Source organism: Coregonus clupeaformis, chromosome 17 (genome assembly GCF_020615455.1).
Source record: "Coregonus clupeaformis isolate EN_2021a chromosome 17, ASM2061545v1, whole genome shotgun sequence".
NCBI classification, from domain to species: Eukaryota; Metazoa; Chordata; class Actinopteri; order Salmoniformes; family Salmonidae; genus Coregonus; species Coregonus clupeaformis.
Window position 1 is genome coordinate 73,502,217 of NC_059208.1, and position 23,963 is coordinate 73,526,179.

General features: G+C 41.3%; 2 protein-coding genes across 4 annotated transcripts in view; one reads left to right on the plus strand and one right to left on the minus strand.

Moving 5' to 3' along the window:
- Nucleotides 1–5,222, plus strand: part of LOC121533767 (ubiquitin carboxyl-terminal hydrolase 13-like) — a 72,824-nt gene extending 67,602 nt beyond the window's left edge. For all 3 annotated transcript variants that reach the window (XM_041839989.2, XM_041839990.2, XM_041839988.2), the window contains 4 exons: nucleotides 1,933–2,102; nucleotides 3,677–3,881; nucleotides 4,586–4,670; nucleotides 5,083–5,222. In XM_041839989.2, the coding sequence (XP_041695923.1) occupies nucleotides 1,933–2,102; nucleotides 3,677–3,881; nucleotides 4,586–4,670; nucleotides 5,083–5,179 (557 nt within the window). In that variant the 3' untranslated portion in view covers nucleotides 5,180–5,222. The remainder of the gene's footprint in view (nucleotides 1–1,932; nucleotides 2,103–3,676; nucleotides 3,882–4,585; nucleotides 4,671–5,082) is intronic.
- Nucleotides 5,223–16,033: 10,811 nt separating this feature from the next.
- Nucleotides 16,034–23,963, minus strand: part of LOC121532944 (PEX5-related protein-like) — a 220,362-nt gene continuing 212,432 nt past the window's right edge. The window contains exons 9-13 of the mRNA XM_041838724.1: nucleotides 23,632–23,702; nucleotides 22,032–22,241; nucleotides 20,948–21,110; nucleotides 16,656–16,813; nucleotides 16,034–16,289 (exon numbers count right to left, since the gene is read on the minus strand). Of these exons, the coding sequence (XP_041694658.1) occupies nucleotides 16,088–16,289; nucleotides 16,656–16,813; nucleotides 20,948–21,110; nucleotides 22,032–22,241; nucleotides 23,632–23,702 (804 nt within the window). The 3' untranslated portion in view covers nucleotides 16,034–16,087. The remainder of the gene's footprint in view (nucleotides 16,290–16,655; nucleotides 16,814–20,947; nucleotides 21,111–22,031; nucleotides 22,242–23,631; nucleotides 23,703–23,963) is intronic.

Here is a 23,963-nt window from a genome sequence, read left to right on the forward strand (position 1 = left end):
AGCCCTGGATTTCTAGCCCCTTGATATTATTGTTGGATCTGATTTTAATAGCTAACATTTCGATGGCCATAATAAATATGTCGATAGTGGGGAGCCTTGTTTTACTCCTCTTGACAGTTTAATACTTTCTGAGAAGTAGACATTATTTACAGTTTTACACCTAGGGTTACTATACATAACTTTAACCCACTGTATAAGAGATTCTCAAAAAATTGAAATATTCCAGGCATTTATATATAAATTCCAGTTGTACTTTATCAAAAGCCTTTTCAATGTCAGCAATAAATACCAGGCCTGGTTTCCCAGATTTGTCATAGTGTTCTATTGTTTCCAGTACTTGTCTTATATTATCTCCAATGTATCGTCCATGTAAAAAACATGTCTGATTAGGATGAATAATATCCAACAATACCTTTTTTTATTCTATGCGCTATGCATTTTGCTAGAATTTTTTGCATCACAACACTGACATGTGAGGGGCCTCAAATGTTTTCAATGGACTGGATCTCTATATTTACCACTTGTGTCCTGTTTCAGTAATAATGAAATCAGACCTTCTTGTTGTGTATCTGATCATCTACAATTTTTATAGGAGGGGTTAAAACATGCTAAAAACTGTCCTCGGAGTACATCAAAAAAGGGTTGGTATACCTGAACTGGAATGCCATCCAGCCCTGGAGTTTTCCCGGACTTTCCCAGCTTTAATTGCATCAAGAAGTATTACTTGTTAAGTAATCTCTTTGTCTGAGCAATTGTATTAGTATAATATAATTTTCCCCTTTTTTGCATACAGTATAGCTCAGTATTTATTGTATACATCATTTTGGACCTGATTGTATGTGGTTTAACACTAGCACACACAGTCAAATTGTACAGGTGTGTAACAACTGTGTCAATAAAGGCCCAATCGGTTAAAACGGGGGTATCCAAAATGTATGGAGAAATTATGTCTTGTATAGACTGTGTTGTATTGCCTTAGTAACTTTTTTAAACTGCCATCTGTTTTTGTTTTAGCCCTCCTAAATTCTTAATTGCTTGTGTGGAATTGCAGTGAAGAAGTCATATCTCAGCTTTTTAATATGCATGAGGCATCAGGCAGCCTCTTTGCACTCTCCCTGAAATGCAGCTTTATTATTGCAGTTGTTTAATAAACTCAGTATTAAAGGAGTAGTTCACTATTTTACAACTTGATGTTAGATGGTTATTCACCCTGAAAGTAGTCTATGGGCCAGGAGAATCTGTAGACCATGGTTCAGTTCTCCTTAAACAGCCACTACATAATTGTTTTCAAACATGCTTACATGCCCCGATCATTTCAATTGATTGTTAGCTTGTGGTGGCTAAGTTTAGCTGAAGTTTGTATTGTCTGTTTAAAGAAAACTGAACCCTGGATTACAGTTTCTCTTGGCCCATAGACTACCTTCAGGGTGAGGAACCATCTAAAATCTAGTTGTAAAATTGTGAACTACCCCTTTTAATTTCTGTACCCTGTACATACTTTGTTATATTTTTCGAAGTGGATTTATAAGTTTGTCTTAAACAATATCATAGTCACTTCTGCATACAGTGATATTGTTGGAAAAGTTACTAATAACTAATGAAGAGGATTTCTTTCTCTCACAAACACAACCCAGTGAGCGAGCCCTTCCTTTACAGCTCACCAAGAGATTCAAGGACAAATAGGCAGACCGACACAAACAGGCTCTCTTAAGCTGAACATGCCATACTTGTACTAACAATGACCTATATTAATTGGGTAACTAATGACTATGACCTAAGATACCAACAAATAACCAGGCGCTGATGAGGCCTTAGGAACACATCCTTGTTTTACAGTGTGCTCTTCCTGATTTGACCCTTGTTTGAATGGGCGATTACTGATTTATGAACCATGTTTATAGTAGAGCTTTCTCCTTCTTTCCTCTCTTCCAGACTTTGCTGAGCCCCTGGCACTGCCAAACTTCATGGAGCCCGGCCCCTCCGTGGCCAGCCCGGGCCTGGCTGCCACCCCCCTGGACAACCAGCCTCCAGAGGAGAGCATCGCCATCCTCACCTCCATGGGCTTCCCCCCCCGCCACACCGTCCAGGCCCTCAAAGCCACGGTCAGTGGCTCTCTTTCTCTCCCGCTGCTCACACACTCACTCTGGTGAAACAACACAAAAATAATATTGTCCTGGCCTAGGAAGCATTCAGTAGGCGGTAGTTTTTAATTTGACTTTTTCAGATTTTAATTATTGTAGAGATGTATGTACTATGTTCTGGAATATGGAAAATAAACCATCTATCCAATGCCTGTTCTATAGCTAAAACCTTGCAAAGATGGAAAGGGAGACTTTTATCATGTTTTAAGTAGGGTAATATCTCCCAAAAAGTTTAACCAATATGTTCTATTTCTCTGTCAGACTTTTGGCTTGCTATTTATATTTGTGCCATTGATGTAAGAATGATGGGGAGTGGCTTTCTATAGTGCCGAACCGTGCTGGAGAATCATGCCCTCTCAGCTATAAACAACTTGGCTGGCCTACTTGTTTACTTGATATATTGCAGTTTTAATAACCCCTTCATGTCCTTGGTTGCTCGAGATCCCTGTTCTACATGCTGTTTACAAATAGTCCCAGCATTGGGCCCGTCATGGTGCATAGCAAGCCTCATTCAGCTTTTCAGTTCTATGAGTCAGATCGTTGTGTCATATGTGCAACTATAACGCAGTCATTTTTATGCATTTGTTTGTGTGTTCCTCAAATGAACAACTAATTCATTCAATTACGTTATGAATTGTATAACACCACGATATACAGTATAAGAGTTTAATTCCATTATAGTGGCTGCTATTTTAAGATGGTCCCTTTTTCTCTTTGTCAGCAGTCACCTGCCCTGTCAGCATAAAATAGATCAAGTTCTCTACGAAAACAGACCCTCTGATTTCCTTGTTTACCGTTCCTAACATCTTCAAACCCCTTGCCATCCATTTTTTTTCTCATAAAAAATCCCAGGGTCCTCGTGAGTTGAGTAGGAGTGTGAAACAGCAGAGGGTCTCCAGGGTCTTCTAAAATAGCCCAGTTTCACTGGCCTGTCTGTCTGACTGGGCATGGCCAGAAAAAGCAGGCAGCATCAGATTATTCCCCCCATGTGCTCTCGGCGCTGGCATCGGCGGTGAATGAATCACGCCTCTATTTTGGATTAAATGCTGAGGCTAAATGAGGGAATTGACCACACATGGAGAATGAGAGCGGAGTTGGATTATTCATTCTTCAAGAAAATGTACATAGTTCACAATAACAAAATCAATTCTCTTGATTTTAATCTTGTCAATCCCGTTACATTTAGATTTTGATGTTGTCAATCCTGTTACATTCTCGTGAAGCATGCCAGTCACAATTGTCCATCTTCTGAGACCTCTGAATTTGAGATAAGACTTAGGGGAGAGAGGAAGCATATTCTACTGTATCTTCATAACACAAGGTCACTGATAATCAGATACAGTAAATTAAAATGGTAATTACATGGCAATTTAGCCTACCAATTATGACTTTTTGGTTCTTTCGGATTCGTTGAAACAAGCAGGTAGTTTAATATGTGTGAGAGAAAAAAATACCAGTACCAGAAAGTACTGTCAGCAAAAAAAACGCTGAAATAGGTCTGTGAAATGACATGTCACCAACATTCGTTGTTTCAGAACAACAACCTGGAGCGGGCGCTGGACTGGATCTTCACCCACACGGAGAGGGAGGAGGAGGAGGAGACTAGCGACGCCCTGTCTGACATGGCCGACACCACGGAGCCCAATGACAACGCTTTCTCCAATGCCAACACGCACAGCAACTCCACACTGCCCCCAGACCAGGACGCCTCAGGCCCCCGGATCAAGGACGGACCCGGACGTGAGTGACTCTGCATGACCTCTAAGACTGATCTAGGGTCAGTTCCATCCTCCCCAGTCCTAACCATAACCATTACGATCTAGAGACACTGATCTAGAATCAGCTACACCCTCTCCAGTCCTAACCAAACTATTATGAGCAAAACGATAAAGACAGAAAGGATCAAAGGAGAAGAATTACACACATACACATGTGGTACAGGAGCTGTATAAAAAAGTATATAGCTGCTTTGAATATAAAGCTCACTGCTTGCTGCACCCATATGATGCAACACCTGCTGTTTGCAGGTTCATTTGGATCAAAACCAGCCTTTCACCAATTGTGAAGGGCTACTCTTCCGCTTCCATTCTGACACAATCCTGTAAAAGGAAGGCAACACAGTTTTGTGTTACATGTTTGGTTTACGATTTCATGTTTGAGGAGACTCATGCTATTCAGGGTCTCAGCCCTGATTTTGAACTCAGAAATACAAATCATGGACCACAGTCTCTCCAACTACAACCTGCATGCTTTCAAGGTAAGAAAGACATCTCATAACACTAGGAATAGGATCAGATAAGGATGAGATAGTTGCTGAAAGTTATAGTTATGAGCCGGTTTTACTAGCTTGTTCTCATGGGTATACTGTAGGCAAAATACATCTGTTCTGTTCACAAGGGAGTTGTAGTTTTGTGTAACTATTGGTTTGACTTCCTGTTTTGCAGGTTACGAGCTTTTTGCTTTCATCAGCCACATGGGAGCGTCCACGATGTCTGGTCATTATGTATGCCACATCAAAAAGGAAGGAAGGTAAGTCAGTCACAATTTACATACTCTACATTTATCTCTGCTAGATGATTAAACCACAATCCCCTTTCATAATGAAGGATTAAAAATGAATGATATAGACAAACTGTTTCCACCAGCTGTTGCACTGCACATAATATTTGATCTATTCCAACACTAGCACTCCTGATTCAACTAATCAAGGGCTTGATCATAGTTGACGTGTTGAATCAGGTTTGCTAGTGTTGGAGTCAATCAAGTATTATCTTTGATCGTCTTCACAGACCAGATTGGGAAACACTGTCCTAAGAGACTGATTAGATCATTTTGTAATTAGTGTTCTACAATGTGGCATTTAGAAATCAAGACGAAACTAAATGTATAGATGAGGTTTTAACACAATGTGTTACGCATGTTATTTTTCCCCCCACGTCAGATGGGTGATCTTCAACGACCACAAAGTGTGCTTGTCAGAAAGGCCTCCAAAAGACTTGGGCTACATCTATTTTTACCGTCGACTGTCGTGCAGCTAGACCTACCACCCCCCCCCTCACCTCCATACTCCAACCTCCAACCTAAGAGAACCACATCTTCACAACCAGAAGACAGGAAGATGACCACAGTGGAAATTATGGAAACACTCACACCCCAGACCAGCCAAAAAACGATAGGAACCGCTCGACTCATCCAAGTCACTCAAGAGCAACCGGAAAATACTTCAAGTGCGGTTGAAAAAGGGAAAGCAATTTGCTTTTTGTATGTCTCTGTGATTCTCGTGTGCTTGTGTGTATTGAAACATTTTATTTGTCTACGGCTCATGTCAAATTCATTCCACGGAGGGCCGAGTGTCTGCGGGTTTCGCTCCTCCCTTGTACTTGATTGATGAATTAAGGTCACTAACTAGTAAAGAAATCCCCTCACCTGGTTGTCTTCATTGAAAGAAGAAAAAAAAAAACTAGGCCCTCCATGGAATGAGTTTGACACCCCTGGTCTACGGTGTAGGTACAGAGGGATGTGTGCAATTTCAGTTATCTGAGTGCTCCACAGGTCTAGTATCAGCATATACCTGGCGGCAGGTTAGTGGTTAAGAGCGTTGTGCCAGTAACCGAAAGGTCGCTGGTTCTAATCCCCGAGCCGACTAGGTGAAAAATCTGTCGATGTGCCCTTGAGCAAGGCACTTAACCCTAATTGCTCCTGTAAGTTGCTCTGGATAAGAGTGTCTGCTAAATTACTAAAATGTAAATATAAGATCTCATGGGTCTCCCGGTCATGGCCGGCTGCAACACAGCTCGGGATCGAACCCAGGTCTGTAGTGACGCCTCTAGCACTGCGATGCAGTGCCTTAGACTGCTGCGCCACTCGGGAGGCAGCATATAAGATCTTACTATACATTTTCTTTGCCTTCAGCTTCTATGCTAGTATTTTTATTGAAGTGGGGGCATGGTCCAAAAGTGGTCACGCATCACTGCTAGCCCTGAAACTCTGAAGCAAAACTCGATAAAAAGAAATCACAATGCTGCTGGGAGCTTTGCATATGCCATGTGGCACGGAATATTGGGGAATGTTTTGCATCTATAGGGAATTAAAAGGACATCAGGAACCCTTAACATGTGATGCAGGATATAAAATGATGGCATTGAATGCAGAGAAATAGCCAGCATAGGCAAGTGTCAGAATAGGGAAAAACATTTGAAAAACTGCTCTTGACTATGCTGGACACTTACACATGGGAGTCCATGAATATGTAATATCCTTATTGGAGGGTCTGATGTCCTGTAATGAATGTAAAATGAGATGAGTCATATCTGTCTGGTTTTAACTTGCAGATTTTTCTGGGCTACAATGGAGAAGCTTTTTTCTGTACAGTGACAATTGGACGAGTCAAGTTTCAGTTGCCAGGAGAATGTTGTTTCTATTGAAATCTGAAAGCACTTTTCGACAGAGACTATTTTATATCCCTGCTTTTCACATAGAAATAGAACCAAAAGCATATATTACCTTGAATCAGATACACCAAACTGATATTATTAGCTTTTCTTGAATGTGGTAAAAGCCAGTGACTGAATGTGGTGGTAACCAAAAAATAAGACTTCTATTATATGACTTTTCTATTTTCAAAGTGTTCCTTAGACTATGTTGATTACACATACTGTATGCATGCTGTATTGGTTGGCATTTGTTTGCTCGCCTAATACATTTTGTGGAAGGACAGACAACACGAGGTAAATGTTTGCCAATTATGGTAGTCCTCAAACTCTGAATAATACCACATTTGTATTCATATTCGATACGCCACCATCTTTTTAATGCAGAATGTATGCATTTGAATACAGCCATCTGTGTTTTCTTCATTATAGCAATATGCACTGGGACATCATCTCTTCTCTTGAGCATACACCAGGTTACGACCTACAACGTGTTTCAGAATGTGTTCTCGTACTTTAAGACGTGGAGCATTGCTGAATGTATTCCTTATGGTGCTCACTGCAACCAAACCCCCCCCTTCAACTTGAATGCTAAAATCTAACACATATCAAAGACAAAACTAGCCCAACTGGTGCATAGTCACCAACCCTTGTGTATATATTAATACTGTATTCACCATTTTACTCATACTCGCTGCTCATTTATTCTCTCACTATGCTTTTCGTGTCCAGCAAAGTCACACCTTTATATTGTTTGCACTTCTGTGTCTTATTCTCATGAGCCTATACAGCCACTCTATCAAAGACAGTTTGTCAACCGGTGTAGTAGAAAACCCAGCTGCAGTGTTGCCTAGAGTTCATTGTATGGTTGTTACATATCAACAAGGTAGTGGATTGCAATGTTGCATATCAAAAACCCTCTTGTTTTTGAATACTTACCTGGGCACTATTCCATCAAAGCAGGTTTCCTGGAAGAGTCAAGAACATGATTGTGCTTGCATTGCAATAATGCACATTTGGATTCATGTACTCCGCAACGCAAATGTGTTCAGTGTGAGACAAAATAAACTAAAACTGCATATAAACTCAAACATACTTTCTTGCTGCACAGGATGAATCATGTTTTTGGACCCACATTGGGAAACCAGATAATGATTTTGATTTAGAGAGCCATTGGTTGTTTTGGAGAAGATTACAATTCCCCCTCTCAAATTGATCCCTGAAGATCTCCCATCCTTGTCAGACACTACTTGATAAATTGCTGCTGTTACTTATGCAGTGGGGGAATTCTTAATGGTCTCTATGCAAGCATTGTTTTTGCCATCTCCCTTCCACACTTGTTTATTTTTACATAGAAACAGAATGTATAGAATTAAACCCTCTGTCCCATTCTGAGATTGCCATTACTGGTCCTTGACGGGTCAGTGAAGTAGTTACATTAATTATACAAAGGTCTGATTGCTGAGGAGAGGTGGGTGTGCTATGCATTCTAGTTCTATACCTTTTTGTCCTCTACTGGGGTTCCTCCCATCTGGTCAACTCTGGCTGTTTTAGACTGGCAGGGTGCCCTCTCACCTTCTTCCTCTCCATTTACTGTGGATCAATTGCTATGGAGGACGTCTAGTGTGTTGCATTCTTTCAGCTCTCCCTGCATCTCTGTCGCTTCCTCTCCACCACTCTGTCTCGAGGTTGTGAAAGGTAATGGTTTACCTTTTGTGTCACAAAACGCCTTCGTACTGTCAGCATGTGCACTAACAGTTGACATTTAGTCATTTGGATTGTACAATACTTTTGTGTTTTTTCTTTTCTTATTTAATTTAACAAAATGTTCAATGGTACTTCACCTGTTTTTACTTGATTTTTCTTTGCCTTTTTGCAAACAAGGTTGTTCCCACTCTGTAGTTTTCATTACATACAGTTTCCCTGAAGGGATTATTTAAAGTTTACTTTTGTAATGTAATTTATGTCCTTATCCAAATTTTGTTTAGGATACAGTATTGCAATGGAATATGTGAACACCTGCATTATAACAATATATCCAGTGGTACTGCTACTAGCAATGTTTGGATAGTTCAATAAACTACACATTTCTTGACATTTGACACTTGTGTATTTTAGTGCATTGTCACTGAGAAACTAGTGTGGCTTGGCCATGGTTCCTCATGACAATTCCGCAATGGTTTTCAATTTCATGGCTTCTCTAGTTCTTTACTCCATAAACAGTAGAATAGCAAGCATAATGTATAATTTTAATTGAAGACTGTTTTTGTTTGGTTATAATGTGGTGGTTATGCTTTAAGTAGGAAGGGAGAGCTGCAGTATATAGTACCCAAAAAGACAATGGAATACAAACCTTGGTAGGCATGCAATTATAAACTCAACAACAAATAAAGACGGATCATTTGAATATATTACAACAGTTTATTTTAAAATAACTTTCATATCATACTGTGTCTGAAACGTGCTAATGCTTGACTAGTGTAAGTATATTGGTAGAGTAGTATGCATTGTAAGTACACTATAAAGTGTTCCAGTATTTCATTTTTAAGTCATTTGTTTCCATCAAAATATTATTTGTTCTATTCATACTTATATGTCGGCTACAGAAATAAACCATAGTAAACCAACATGGTACAATGGGCAGATCAAAACTGTGATAATTGAGAAATGTATCGTACACAAGATACAGAGCAATCACAAAAACTGTAGGTCTTATGCTATTATACTGACCAGGGGGGTTTGTGGTTGTTCAGTTATACACATGCGTGAGCGAGTTAAAGATAATACAACTATCTGTCACCAAAGGGTTTGCATCCTTTTGCGAAACTGTTAGTGTGGGAGAGGCCTGCACTCAGTTCTCAGTTTGAGCGCGCTACTCTTAGTAGTTTTCCAAATTCACTGCAATGTTTTTATTGTATCTTGTGTACAATATATACAGGTAACTGCCAAAATAAAGGAAACACCAATTAATAAGGCTTTCGGCCACCATGAGCCGCCAGAACAGCTTAATGCTCCTTGGCATAGATTCTACAAGTTTCTGGAACTCTATCGGAGGGATGCGACACCATTCTTCCACAAGAAATTCCATAATGTGGTGTTTTGTTCATGGTGGTGGAAAACGCTGTCTCAGGCGCTGCTCAAGAATCTCCCAGAAGTGTTCAATTAGGTTGAGATCTGGTGACAGACTCCATTTAAACCCCCTATGCTCCTTTGAGATCCCTCTTTCAAAGTCACTAGCCATGGTAGCCAAAATAATGGGCAACTGGGCATTTTTAAACATGACCTTAAGCTTGATTGGGTGTTAGTTGCTTAATTAACTCAGGAACCACCTGTGTGGAAGCACCTGCTTTCAATATACTTTGTATCCCTCATTTACTCAAGTGTTTCCTTTATTTTGGCAGTTACCTGTAGGTTTACTTCATAAATGTAGCCAATCAAAATTGCATTGTAGAAATATTTGCAATGTAACATGATATATTTTGGTTTTATAAGTAGGTGGGAAAGAAAGCACTTCATGAGTCGCAATGCATGCATAAAAATAAAAGGGCATTCAAAATGAAGCATAGAAGATCTAGCATGTGAACAACCTCCATGAGTTATTTTGGAGCATGCTAGGTTTAGCTAGGTCATCACACCTGAGAAGGTAAACGGTTCTAGAAAAGGGACTTTGTCATTGGGCATCCTAACTCAACACACAGCGATATATATTCTACAGTAGTATATATAGTTGGTAAGCCAATAATTAAAAAACAACAATTTAAAAAAAAAATGTCATCTTCTAAATAACTACAGTGCATTCGGAAAGTATTCAGACACCTTCACTTTTTCCAAATTTTGTCCTGTTACAGCCTTATTCTAAAATTGATTAAATTATTTTTTTCTCATCAATCTACACACAATAACCCATAATGAGAAAGCAAAAACTGTTTTTTAGGAAAGCTTGCAAATGTATAAAAAGAATAAACAACTGAAATATCACATTTACATAAGTATTCAGACCCTTTACTCAATACTTTGTTGAAGCACCTTTGGCAGCGATTACAGCCTCAAGTCTTTTTGGTTTGACGCTACAAGCTTGGCACACCTGTATTTGGGGAGTTTGTCCAATTCTTCTCTGCAGATCCTCTCAAGAGCTGTCAAGTTGGATGGGGAGCGTCGCTGCACAGCTATTTTCAGGTCTCTCCAGAGATGTTAGATCAGGTTGAAGTCCGGGCTCTGGCTGGGCCACTCAAGGCCATTCAGAGACTTGTCCCGAAGCCACCCCTGCGTTGCCTTGGCTGTGTGCTTAGGGTAGTTGTTCTGTTTTAAGGTGAACCTTTGCTCCAGTCCGAGGTTCTGAGCACTCTGGAGCAGGTTTTCATCAAGGATCTCTCTGTACTTTGCGACATTCATATTTCCCTTGATCCTGACTAGTCTCCCAGTTCCTGCTGCTGAAAAACATCCCCACAACATGATGCTGCCACCACCATGCTTCACCGTAAGGATGGTGCCAGGTTTCCTCCAGACGTGATGCTTGGCAATCAGGCCAAAGAGTTCAATCTTGGTTTCATCAGACCAGAGAATCTTGTTTCTCATGGTCTGAGAGTCATTTAGGTGCCTTTTGGCAAACTCCAAGCAGGCTGTCATGTGCCTTTTATTGAGGAGTGGCTTCCGTCTGGCCACTCTACCATAAAGGCCTGATTGGTGGAGTGCTGCAGAGATGGTTGTCCTTCTGGAAGGTTCTCCCATCTCCACAGAGGAACTATGGAGCTCTGTCAGAGTGACCATCAGGTTCTTGGTCACCTCCCTGACCAAAGCCCCTTCTCCCCGATTGCTCAGTTTGGCCAGGCGGCCAGCTCTAGGAAGAGTCTTGGTGGTTCCAAACTTCTTCCATTTAAGAATGATGGAGGCCACTGTGTTCTTGGGGACCTTCAATGCTGCAGACATTTTTTGGTACCCTTCCTCAGATCTGTGCCTCGACACAAACCTGTCTCGGAGCTCTATGGACAATTCCTTCGACCTCATGGCTTGTTTTTTGCTCTGACATGCACTGTCAACTGTGGGACCTCATATAGACAGGTGTGTGCCTTTCCAAATCATGTCCAATCAGTTGTAGAAACATCTCAAGGATGATCAATGGAAACAGGATGCACCTGAGCTCAATTTTGAGTCTCATATATAGCAAAGGATCTGAATACTTATGTAAATAAGTTATTTCTGTTTTACATTTTTTATAAATTTGCAACAATTTCTATAAATCTGTTATGGGGTATTGTGTGTAGATTGATGAAAAACATTAATTTAATCAATTTTAGAGTAAGGCTGTAACGTAACAACATTTGGAAAAAGTCCAGGAGTCTGAATAATTTCCGAATGCACTGTACATGGTTTCTGTTCAAAATGCAAAAAGCTCAGGCCTACTAGACCATAAGAAATCAGTGATTTTGAAGAAATAACAAGGTCCAGGAAATCCTGGTTTCAGCATTGTACTATTATACTACAGTATATATGCTTCTGATAGGTAGGGCAACTAGAAGGCATGGGGACAGAAACACATTGGCAGACTGTACAATGTCGAAGGCAACTAGGCCAACACGTTATGGCATCCTTCCCTTTATTAATTGATTTAGTCTAGCTGATTCTCCTTCACACACACACAGCCCTTCACTCCCACTACCCACAAACCACCCAGCGAGCAAAGGTGGTTGAAATCCAGTTGTAATGACGTAATTTCAATCAGTTCCCCATCGGGCCCCCATTGTGATTAGCTACTCCTTGGTGACTCATAGAATGATGACCAGAATGTTTAATTCCAAAGTGAATCATTTACAGAATGATTCACTTGTGGGTAGTGGGAGTGAAGGGCTGTATGTGTGTGTGAAGGAGAATCAGCTAGACTAAATCAATTAATAAAGGGAAGGATGCCATAACGTGTTGGCCTAGTTGCCTTCGACATTGTACAGTCTGCCAATGTGTTTCTGGTCTTCAAAGCAGATTGTCAGTGGTGTGCACATACAGTATGTGCTGTGTCTCAGCAGTTGCCTCTGGCTCCTTGATATTTTAAACATCATGGCCGCAGTGATTTCACACACACTCTGATGTTTTCCTCCTCTTGCATTTGTATTGTTCCAACCCTTTCCCCATTTCTTCATTACATTTTCAGATCATTTGAATGTAATAGATTTCATACAAAATAAACAGAAGTTAATCTGTTTTTCAAGTACATTGTGCTACATAATCTGTTTTTCAATTATGTTTGTATTAAATCTAGCCAGCAAGGGAACCACTCTTTCAATAGGCTTGATTGAGGTTACAGGACATATCAAGTATGTCTAAGGTGAAATTCAAAGTGAATTTTCAGTAGACTGCAGTAGTAAAACATGAATCTGACAGTACAGCCCCCCTCCACCCTCTACAACCAGATGTTCAGAGACTAATTTGAAATGAAATTGACCTCCTTGCCATAGTGCCAAACCAATGTTACAAAACCTGAAGGCTTTGCTAAAGTGAATGGCAGTTTGTGTGTTTTTGTCTAAATTGAATTATTCGCCCCATTTTACTTTCTTTCTTTGAAAATAACGTATTCTTATATTTCTGCTGACGGGCCAAACCTTCCTAAATACCCATAATCTTAAATGGGGAATGAAAAGTGCTTACAGTCGAAAAAGCCATGACATCAAAGCGGTACAATTTGGAAGATGAATTGCCGATGGTGTCTCTGCCACACCCTGATAGCGTTTCCTTTTGGTCCATTGAGTCAGACCAGGGCATTGTACAATTTAAAAAATGAGCTATATTGCATGGGATCCTTGAATCAAACACATTTCTTCTGTCATACAGTAGGCCCCAACAGGTAAACACACCAGTGCAATGCTACAGTACAGTGGTTGTATGTGTCATTTACTCTGTTGCATGGTGGACATGATGGTGGCATGAGTTCCGCAGAGTGACTTGCAAACTAACTGTGACGCTGCTAGACTACTGAGCCAACTAGTAACTACGCACACAGGGATTGTGTTTGTTTGATCTTGGAGAGAATAATTCTCTCATACGAGGGTATAGTTGTTGTGGCTTATTATTTTTGGCCTTATTTTGGTAACGCTTTTTAGAATAGGGCCGCTAGATACTGTACACATTCATTAGTAAATCAAAGCACCATTACTAGCTCTGCATTTACCTCCTACATAAACCAATGCTTATATGCAAACAACAATGTTTATCTCACTGTGTAAACTAGGTAAACCTGACATTAACATGAGCTGATGTGATGTTTTGTAACCTTTGAGGGGCGTCTGACCTTCAACATTTCCTTTTACATATTGTAAAGCAATACAACATATTACACATAAAGAGGCTGTCTTCTAGAAAATAGTATAATGCCTCATCCATTCACTACAAAGCTTAATCTTTTGATTTAGTAATGTGACATGAGTGAATATTTTGAAAGTCATCCCAGCCATAAGCACAAACCTGAACAAATTAAACGGAATGCGTTTCTGACACGTGAAGTACATATGCAGCTCTGAGGGAAAAATAAAGGTCCAACTTGTCCTGCTAATGTGTGTCTTTCAAACCAATGAGGGTAAGGGAAGATAGGACAAATTAAATGAGGAGCATACCACAAAACATTAAGGATTCGGAGGATGCCAAGTATTCGAGGAAGTCAAAAATGAATCTGAAAAGGACTTATATTAGTTGCTATAAAAATAGTGTTAATGTTAAATGTTGTTTTAGCATGCGTTTCGAGTAAGGCTTTACAATCTGCAAATTTCAGTAAGATAAGAGGAAATTATCAGTTTGTTTTCAAAGTGCAAGAAAAGTTAAAGAATTCTTAGCTTTTGTTAGTTTGTGCCATTGAATTTATTTAGGAAAATGCTTTAGTTTCCATGCAGTGTTTTTCCTCCCTAAAAAGAGGATAAAACCACCCCTTAAAAAGGATCTATTGATTTTCTTGTGAAAACTGTTTGAGTCCTACAGTTTATGGTGTAGTCTTGATTTTACTCACTAAATCCTTCCTTTAGGTCTGTGGGTGTGACAATCCGAACACTCTGAAAGTACTGTAGTTGGATGAGGAAATCGTTCTTGTCAAACCTCAACACTGTTCAGCAACAGCATTTTCAGCATTTCTCTTTCTCTCTCTAGCTCAGTTCCACTCAATTCGTTTGTTTTAATTTCTTTAAGGCATTAGGGGAGAGTGGGGTATGTTGAGCCATTTTTTACATTCAGCATCACTACGTCAAGGGAAATATAGTATTCTTTCTAACAAATATATATATATATATATATTTCAGGATGTTGTGTATCCCTGGAAATAATCAGAATTCATGTAAACTTACGTTTTGAAAACAGCTTGTCCAAAAAAAAGTGGTCTCTTGGCATAACTTACCCCGGGTATGGGGTAAATTGAGCATAGGGACAGGGTAAGTTGAGCCACCTTGGGGTAAGATTGTCAGGGACTGGAAGTTGTTTCAATGTACCAATTCGTAGGCAAGTTCTCTGCATTTGAGGCTCCTAAGCCCACGAAACTGGTATGTTTAGCAAGCTCAGACTCCATGTCATCAGACAAGACCCTATGTGCCTCTGCTACTCCATCATAGCACATAGGTACATATTCGTTTTCTTTTTTGTCTTCAGTGTCATTCTGTCTTTTTTCATCCCTTGCTTGAATGGACTTCTTCCCTTCTCTCACTTCCTTGGCTGCTCTTTCAAGAACCTCAAGAGGGGCTAGACCCCTGCTTGTTTTATGTTTGTATACACAGGGCATGATGATGTCTGCTCTGTAACAATAGAAATGCACTACCTTGAGTTCATACGCATGACAAATTGCAAAAATACTATGCCTACAACTGACAAAATGCAATCATTTGTATGGTGTAAGTTGAGCCATTGGCTCAACTTGCCCCTGGCCAAATGGCACAATTTACCCCAAAGCAACCATTTTGACTATATTAGCCCACACAGCTACAATGATGCACTTTCATGCTAGGTTAAGGACCTCATATTGTAGCTTATATAGACCCCAACTGATGTATAAAACAGTCTTAAAACTATCTACTTTGGTTTAAATACAAGCATCATGAAACCTATAATAACAAATTAATTTGTTATTTTGGACCTAACTTGCTTACCACTTTTTCCATGTGGTTTCTTTCTTCACAGACTTCATGAAATGATAACCCCTTCCTAAATATTTGGTCACATTAATAATTTTGTGTATGGTTTCCTAAAAAAAGGGGTGGCTCAACTAACCCTTTGGCATGACTTACCCCACTCTCCCCTACTTGTACAATCTTTGCCCGTCCTTGTGCTCTTCTGGGAAATCACAAATTGCAGTGCAAATCCATCGCAAAATAGTCTCTTCTTCGAGCACATGCAGTATCAAGACTGCAGAGGTACTTAAATACAATTATTGTAGTGTGTGCAAAAAAGACCACACACTTGTCATTAACTGGACAAAACAGCCCTTTCCATCTGTACACTTTGGGTTCTTGGCTGTTGGTAGGAGAGTAGAGCCTCATCTCCATGGCTCATCTCCACTCACATGTCCAGGTTGAAGGCTTTCATGAGTAGGTCTAGGTCTCCGATATTGGCCGCCTGGAAGAGCTCCGGCTGGTCCATCATGGAGAGGGCTATCCGCAGGGCGGCCCAGATGTTCCCCGACATTACCTGGTGCGAGAGCTGCTGACTCCGGCTCTTCCTCTGCAGACTCAGTGCCGTTAGGAAGTTACTGGCCGCCTCCCTAAAATACAAGAGAAAGACTTGACCGTTAGAGAACCTTGTGATTAGTTGCTATCATTATGACATATGTACATTAGAGCGAGTGTTACTAGGTTCAGGGCTGATGTGTTTGACATATTAATAGGGACTTTGCTGATACTTGTAACATTAGTGATTGAACTTGTAAGTGTAAGATAGCGCATTATTAGGCTCAATGTAATTCAGTGTCCCCACCTCACTCCACTCCACTGACTCTACCAGAGCAGAAACTCAAAGCCTTCTGCTGCAGTGCCAGGTGCTGCGTCGGAGAGCACCAGATGGCTCTTAGTTAGACCTCCACCCACAACCCCCACCCTCCTCCACCACCCCTTGCCCCCCGCTCACCCACCTGTGTGCTCCCAGGTTGATGCAGCTGATGCCCAGGTTGTAGCGGGACCTAATGAAGCCCGGCTGGAGCTCCAGGGCTCTGGTGTAGGCTTCCACCGCCTCCTCGCTGCGGTCCCCGTTAGCCAGCGTGGCCCCCAGGCGGTTCCACAGCAGGTAGTCCTAGAGGAGACAGACAGGGGGAAGGAGTCAACACCGGAGGGGAGAATGGTGACATAGTATAGTGGTTGGTTTTGACGTTTGGTTTCAGACAGTGGTTAGACAGTGTCAGACATGGTCAGACGGTGTCATGGTCTGTGAACCCAGCAACTGTCGACTGAGGGTATGTGGTTCATTGGCAGATTTATGGACTCAGATTTTTTTGCACTGTGATTCATTCCATCAGGCGCTACATCACTACAATGGTTTAGTATTGGAACATATTTGTTGCTAATGATAATTGTTGTGTAGTGTAATGGGAAGTCTAATCAGAAATGAACAGTGCCTACTTTGGTAGAAGTATTGCAAGTAAAATTAAGTAGAATTTTGACTGTGATATAACGGCAATTTCGACACTACAATAAAGCATCTTTGAGAGCGGTACATAATTTGCCTGTTCTTCCACTGTATCTTTCGTGTGTAAATGACTGTAATTTAGGTACTGTGGTGTGATTGGGCTTGTATGCTCCGTGGTATATTATTTCTACCTCACGTTGCAAAACACCCTGTGAAAACCTAGCAACGCTGAAGTTCCAAGGATCATTTGAGGAAGGTTCGGTTGCGTCATTAAGTCAGTCCTTGACTCCTTAGATGTGTCTCCCACCTGGGGATATACAGTGAGGGAAAAAAGTATTTGATCCCCTGCTGATTTTGTACGTTTGCCCACTGACAAAGAAATTATCAGTCTATAATTTTAATGGTAGGTTTATTTGAACAGTGAGAGACAGGATAACAAAAAAGAAATCCAGAAAAACGCATGTCAAAAATGTTATAAATTGATTTGCATTTTAATGAGGGAAATAAGTATTTGACCCCTCTGCAAAACATGACTTAGTACTTGGTGGCAAAACCCTTTTTGGCAATCACAGAGGTCAGACGTTTCTTGTAGTTGGCCACCAGGTTTGCACACATCTCAAGAGGGATTTTGTTCCACTCCTCTTTGCAGATCTTCTCCAAGTCATTAAGGTTTCGAGGCTGACGTTTGGCAACTTGAACCTTCAGCTCCCTCCACAGATTTTCTATGGGATTAAGGTCTGGAGACTGGCTAGGCCACTCCAGGACCTTAATGTGCTTCTTCTTGAGCCACTCCTTTGTTGCCTTGGCTGTGTGTTTTGGGTCATTGTCATGCTGGAATACCCATCCACGACCCATTTTCTGTGTTGCATTTAATTTGCCCCAAACATAACACTTGGTATTCAGGACAAAAAGTGAATTGCTTTACCACTTTTTTTGCATTACTTTAGTGCCTTGTTGCAAATAGGATGCATGTTTTTCAATATTTTTATTCTGTACAGGCTTCCTTCTTTTCACTCTGTCAATTAGGTTAGTATTGTGGAGTAACTACATGTTGTTGATCCATCCTCAGTTTTCTCCTATCACAGCCATTAAACTCATAAGTGTTTTAAAATCACCATTGGCCTCATGGTGAAATCCCTTAGCGGTTTCCATCCTCTCCGGCAACTGAGTTAGGAAGGACGCCTGTATCTTTGTAGTGACTGGGTGTATAGATACACCATCCAAAGTGTAATTAAATAACTTCACCATGCCCAAAGGGATATTCAATGTCTGTTTTTTTATTTGTACCCAACTACTAATAGGTGCCCTTCTTTGAGGCATTGGAAAACCTCCCTGGTCTTTGTGGTTGAATCTGTGTTTCAAATTCACTGCTCGACTGAGGGACCTTACAGATAATTGTACAGTACAGTGGGGAAAAAAAGTATTTAGTCAGCCACCAATTGTGCAAGTTCTCCCACTTAAAAAGATGAGAGAGGCCTGTAATTTTCATCATAGGTACACGTCAACTATGACAGACAAAATGAGAAAAAAAAATCCAGAAGATCACATTGTAGGATTTTTAATGAATTGATTTGCAAATTATGGTGGAAAATAAGTATTTGGTCACCTACAAACAAGCAAGATTTCTGGCTCTCACAGACCTGTAACTTCTTCTTTAAGAGGCTCCTCTGTCCTCCAGTCGTTACCTGTATTAATGGCACCTGTTTGAACTTGTTATCAGTATAAAAGACACCTGTCCACAACCTCAAACAGTCACACTCCAAACTCCACTATGGCCAAGACCAAAGAGCTGTCAAAGGACACCAGGAACAAAATTGTAGACCTGCACCAGGCTGGGAAGACAGAATCTGCAATAGGTAAGCAGCTTGGTTTGAAGAAATCAACTGTGGGAGCAAATATTAGGAAATGGAAGACATACAAGACCACTGATAATCTCCCTCGATCTGGGGCTCCACGCAAAATCTCACCCCGTGGGGTCAAAATGATCACAAGAACGGTGAGCAAAAATCCCAGAACCACACGGGGGGACCTAGTGAATGACCTGCAGAGAGCTGGGACCAAAGTAACAAAGCCTACCATCAGTAACACACTACGCCGCCAGGGACTCAAATCCTGCAATGCCAGACGTGTCCCCCTGCTTAAGCCAGTACATGTCCAGGCCCGTCTGAAGTTTGCTAGAGTACATCCAGAAGAGGATTGGGAGAATTTCATATGGTCAGATGAAACCAAAATATAACTTTTTGGTAAAAACTCAACTCGTCGTGTTTGGAGGACATAGAATGCTGAGTTGCATCCAAAGAACACCATACCTACTGTGAAGCATGGGGGTGGAAACATCATGCTTTGGGGCTGTTTTTCTGCAAAGGGACCAGGACGACTGATCCGTGTAAAGGAAAGAATGAATGGGGCCATGTATCGTGAGATTTTGAGTGAAAACCTCCTTCCATCAGCAAGGGCATTGAAGATGAAACGTGGCTGGGTCTTTCAGCATGACAATGATCCCAAACACACCGCCCGGGCAACGAAGGAGTGGCTTCGTAAGAAGCATTTCAAGGTCCTGGAGTGGCCTAGCCAGTCTCCAGATCTCAACCCCCATAGAAAATCTTTGGAGGGAGTTGAAAGTCCGTGTTGCCCAGCGACAGCCCCAAAACATCACTGCTCTAGAGGAGATCTGCATGGAGGAATGGGCCAAAATACCAGCAACAGTGTGTGAAAACCTTGTGAAGACTTACAGAAAACGTTTGACCTGTGTCATTGCCAACAAAGGGTATATAACAAAGTATTGAGAAACTTTTGTTATTGACCAAATACTTATTTTCCACCATAATATGCAAATAAATTCATTAAAAATCCTACAATGTGATTTTCTGGATTTTTTTTCCTGATTTTGTCTGTCATATTTGACGTGTACCTATGATGAAAATTACAGGCCTCTCTCATCTTTTTAAGTGGGAGAACTTGCACAATTGGTGGCTGACTAAATACTTTTTTCCCCCACTGTATGTGTGGGATACAGAGATGAAGTAGACATTTAAAAAATCATGTTAAACACTATTATTGCACACAGAGTGAGTCCGTGCAACTTACTATGTGACTTGTTAAGCACATTTTTACTCCTGAAGTGATTTAGGCTTGCCATAACAAAGGGGTTCGACTTATCGAATCAAGACATTTCAGCTTTTCATGTTTAATTAATTTGTTAAAATGTCTAAAAACATAATTCCACTTTGACATTATGGGGTATTGTGTGTAGGCCAGTGACACAAAAATCACAATTTAATCAATTTTAAATGCAGGATTTAACACAACAAAATGTGGAAAAAGTCAAGGGATGTGAATACTTTCTGAAGGCACAGTAAAAAATGGCAGAGTAATTAAAAAAGTAAATTTGTTTTGAGTCAACGCTCTCTGCTCTCCTAGTGTTAAAGGATACGGGCTTGAGCTGCACCATGCAGAGGCTGTAGTGCAGGGAGGGTGAACCAGGAGTTCATGAGACTGGATTTCTCAGCCCAAAGCACTCAAGTTTGGGATGAAGTGCTTCAGTGATTTGTGTGACAGTTTGGTGTGCCTCAGTGATTCTGTTTGCATGAACTCTTCCTTTCTCTCGCTATCTTGGGTCGTGTTTTGGGGATACGTGACCGTGATCAGTCGTCTGTGTGTGTGTGTTTGCATGTGCAAGATTGTGTGTGCATGTGCATAGTAGGTGTATCAGAGTGTGTATGTGTGTGCGTGTGTACGCACGTTTGTGTGTAAAGTCAGATTGACAAACACAGTGTTTGTGTGTTTACGCTGCCCCCCTACCTCTGGCCGCACCGACAGAGCAGCATTGAAGGCCTCCACAGCTTTGTTGAACTCGGCGCTGATGTTGAACAGCACGCCCAGGCCCGTCTGCAGGTCTGGGTCAGTATCCCTGTTGTGCTGGGCAGCCTCCAGGAACAACTCCTTGACCTCCGGCAGTAGGGAGCTGTGGGCAGACAAACAGGGCTTAGAGCCTATATGGAGTAGAGACACACTGGCAACCAGCAGAGTAATGCTCTTGAGAGAGTCCTGCCACGGCGCTGCCCATCCCCATGCGTCCACTTTATTCAATCGCCGATACTGATTGAGTGTGGGGGAAGGGAGGAGATGGAGAGGGAAAGCGAGAGAGATGGAGAGGGAGGATGAGGAAGAAGGAGAGGGAGAGATTGAGAGGGGGCTGTACCTGCATCTCGCTGTTGAATAGAGGATTTGATAAAGTCATGTTTTCCCTACAGTTTATATAGGCTCCTAACTGATATTTATTTATTTTCATGTGACACCTAAAAGTATGCCCTTAAAAGGAAAAAAGCATCCTGAATAGTGGTTGTTTAACGATGAATACATGTGAGAGCACGCTTGCTCGATCGGCAAGAAAATTACACCGACACCAGCTGTGGTTGAAAAACCTTGAAATGACGTTTCCTTTCATTTATGACAGGAGGTAATAGTCATTGCACTGAAACAACTGAGTTTCTAAAACGGCACGGCTAAAAATAACATAACTGAGCGGGAGACATAAAGCACACCATAGCATAAAATATGCATCAATGAGCCATTCTGTAATATTGTCACGGTGCTCAGGCTAAGAGACTGTAAAGGCGAGAGAGAGAGAGAGTGCCAGCAATGTGCTTTAAAAAAGTAATAGATGTCAGATTTAGTGCTGTTGAATGAAGGTGCCCCGGCACTTACTATAGCAGATCATACTTCTCCAATGTTAACTGTGTAATTCTGAATGGCCTGCATCTCTTCTCTTTCTCCATATTGTACAGTCATCCTATACCGTTCTCCTACAAAATGAGCATGCACTTACTTACACCTATGGGATCTATGCTAGTGCTATCCAGTCCTTATACTCTACCTCTCATACCTGCCCACAGTAGAGACACGAGACATCCTACGTTGGCAGCCTGGGGAGCCCGCCAGGTGGCTCTTGTCCTTCAGCAGGTGATTGTACTTAGAGTTGTGGCGGAGCCAGCACAACAGCACCTCGCAGGCATCCTGCCTCATGCCCGTGTTGGTCAGGCTCACCGCAAGGGCCATGAGGGCCTGGAGGTTGTTGGGGTGGAGCTCCAGACACCTGGAGATACAGAGAGAGGGGGTGAATGGGGGTAGTGAGCACTTCAAAGGGTTTGACGGACACTAATTTTGACAGGCCACAGCTAAGGAACATCAGGAGGCACCTAATGATGCCTGGGGTCAGGTGGCAAGGACCAGTCCCCTCTTGGGGTGACATACAAGTATCCCAGGCTAGCATATTGCCTTCAAAAGCATTTGGTTCATATGAGTTACTTTGGGGCTTGCAATTGCTGTTGCTACTCTCCACTTTTGAAGTTAACAAGAAAATTGTTTTATCTTGTTCGCAGTGTTGCTGTGGCATCAGAACTATAATATTATGAGATATTAAAAAGAGCTATGTTGGATGAACAACAAGGATTAGTGAGCACTCGATTTGTCTTTCATCAAAATAATGTTCCACTGGGATTTGTGACAGACTGACAGCCAATGCTCCAACTTCCTTGTAATCCCAGGAAAACCGAATTATTTTGGGCAGACTTGCTACTGTGCCATGGGTCTCTGACTGTTATATAAAGTTAGTTTACAATTGGTATACAGTGCAGATGCTCCGTTCATCTTTTAAGATAATGTGTTATCTGCTACAAAAAAACTTTTTCTCAGAGTTCTCTAATTCAGACTTCTCAGGAATACACAATGGGGCTACAAAAACGCAATGTAAACAGAAAATATACTAGAAAATAAAAGTATTGTGATATTAATAATAGAACAGTGCTGTATTTCAGGAGATTAGTCATTCTGAGGAGATTATATAAAAGCTTTACAGTTTTAAACCATTTGTTTTAACACCAATGATTAATTAACCCAAATGCACTCGATTGAATTTTGTTCCTTCGTACGAGATGATTGCATTCATCTGCAGCTAATGAAATCCAAGCATTGGCCTAGGATCTTATGAAATGCACATTTAATTGGATCAGCATTTGTTGCTGTTCTGTGTCTCTTTCGATTTCCTTCTAAGTGTTTACATTCTCACAGATGGATCAAGCTGTTGTTTGATCTGTTGTTTGTCCTATCTACCTTCTGACAAGGTAATATAAAATGGGCCATCTTTCCACTCGTGGAGCCCGCCACCTTTGGCTCTCTGATAGAAACCACTGAACCATGTGGCACGTATATTCGGAGGAAAAAATATAAATGTATTTTCTTTCATGGCTGTAGACCGAGCCAGTCGATAAAATGTAGTAGTAGCCTAGCCTAGGACCAGGGCTTTGAATATCTTAGATACAATATCTAACTTTAACATCAAAAATGGTTTTCATCTAAGATGGCTATACATTTCTGAAGCAGCTGAGGAATATTGGAAACTACAGAGAAGTGACAAATGCATGCAGTGTATTGCCATGTTTGTGGTGGAGCCTATGGGTCCACGTTGGGCAGTAACACCTCCTTACCTCTGGAGGGAGACAATAGCAGCCTGCTCGTTCTCATTCTCGGCCTGGGTGGTCCCCAACACTTGCCAAGCCTGGGGAGACAATGGGGAGCATTGAACAACAGGGTCATCACCTGGGCTTAACACCCTCTCTAAGGAGAGACTGTGTGGTCCAGATGCAGAGCTCAGAACTCTGGGGCATAGGATGACTCACTCGCAGTCAATGCTCTCAGTACCACTCACACAGCCGCTTCTGCCGTTGGTAAAGAACAGAACAGTCAGGAAGCATCTTGTATCTCAAACAGTCTCTGCAATACAAACTTTTGTCTGAAGTTTGTCTAAAGGGAAGTTAGG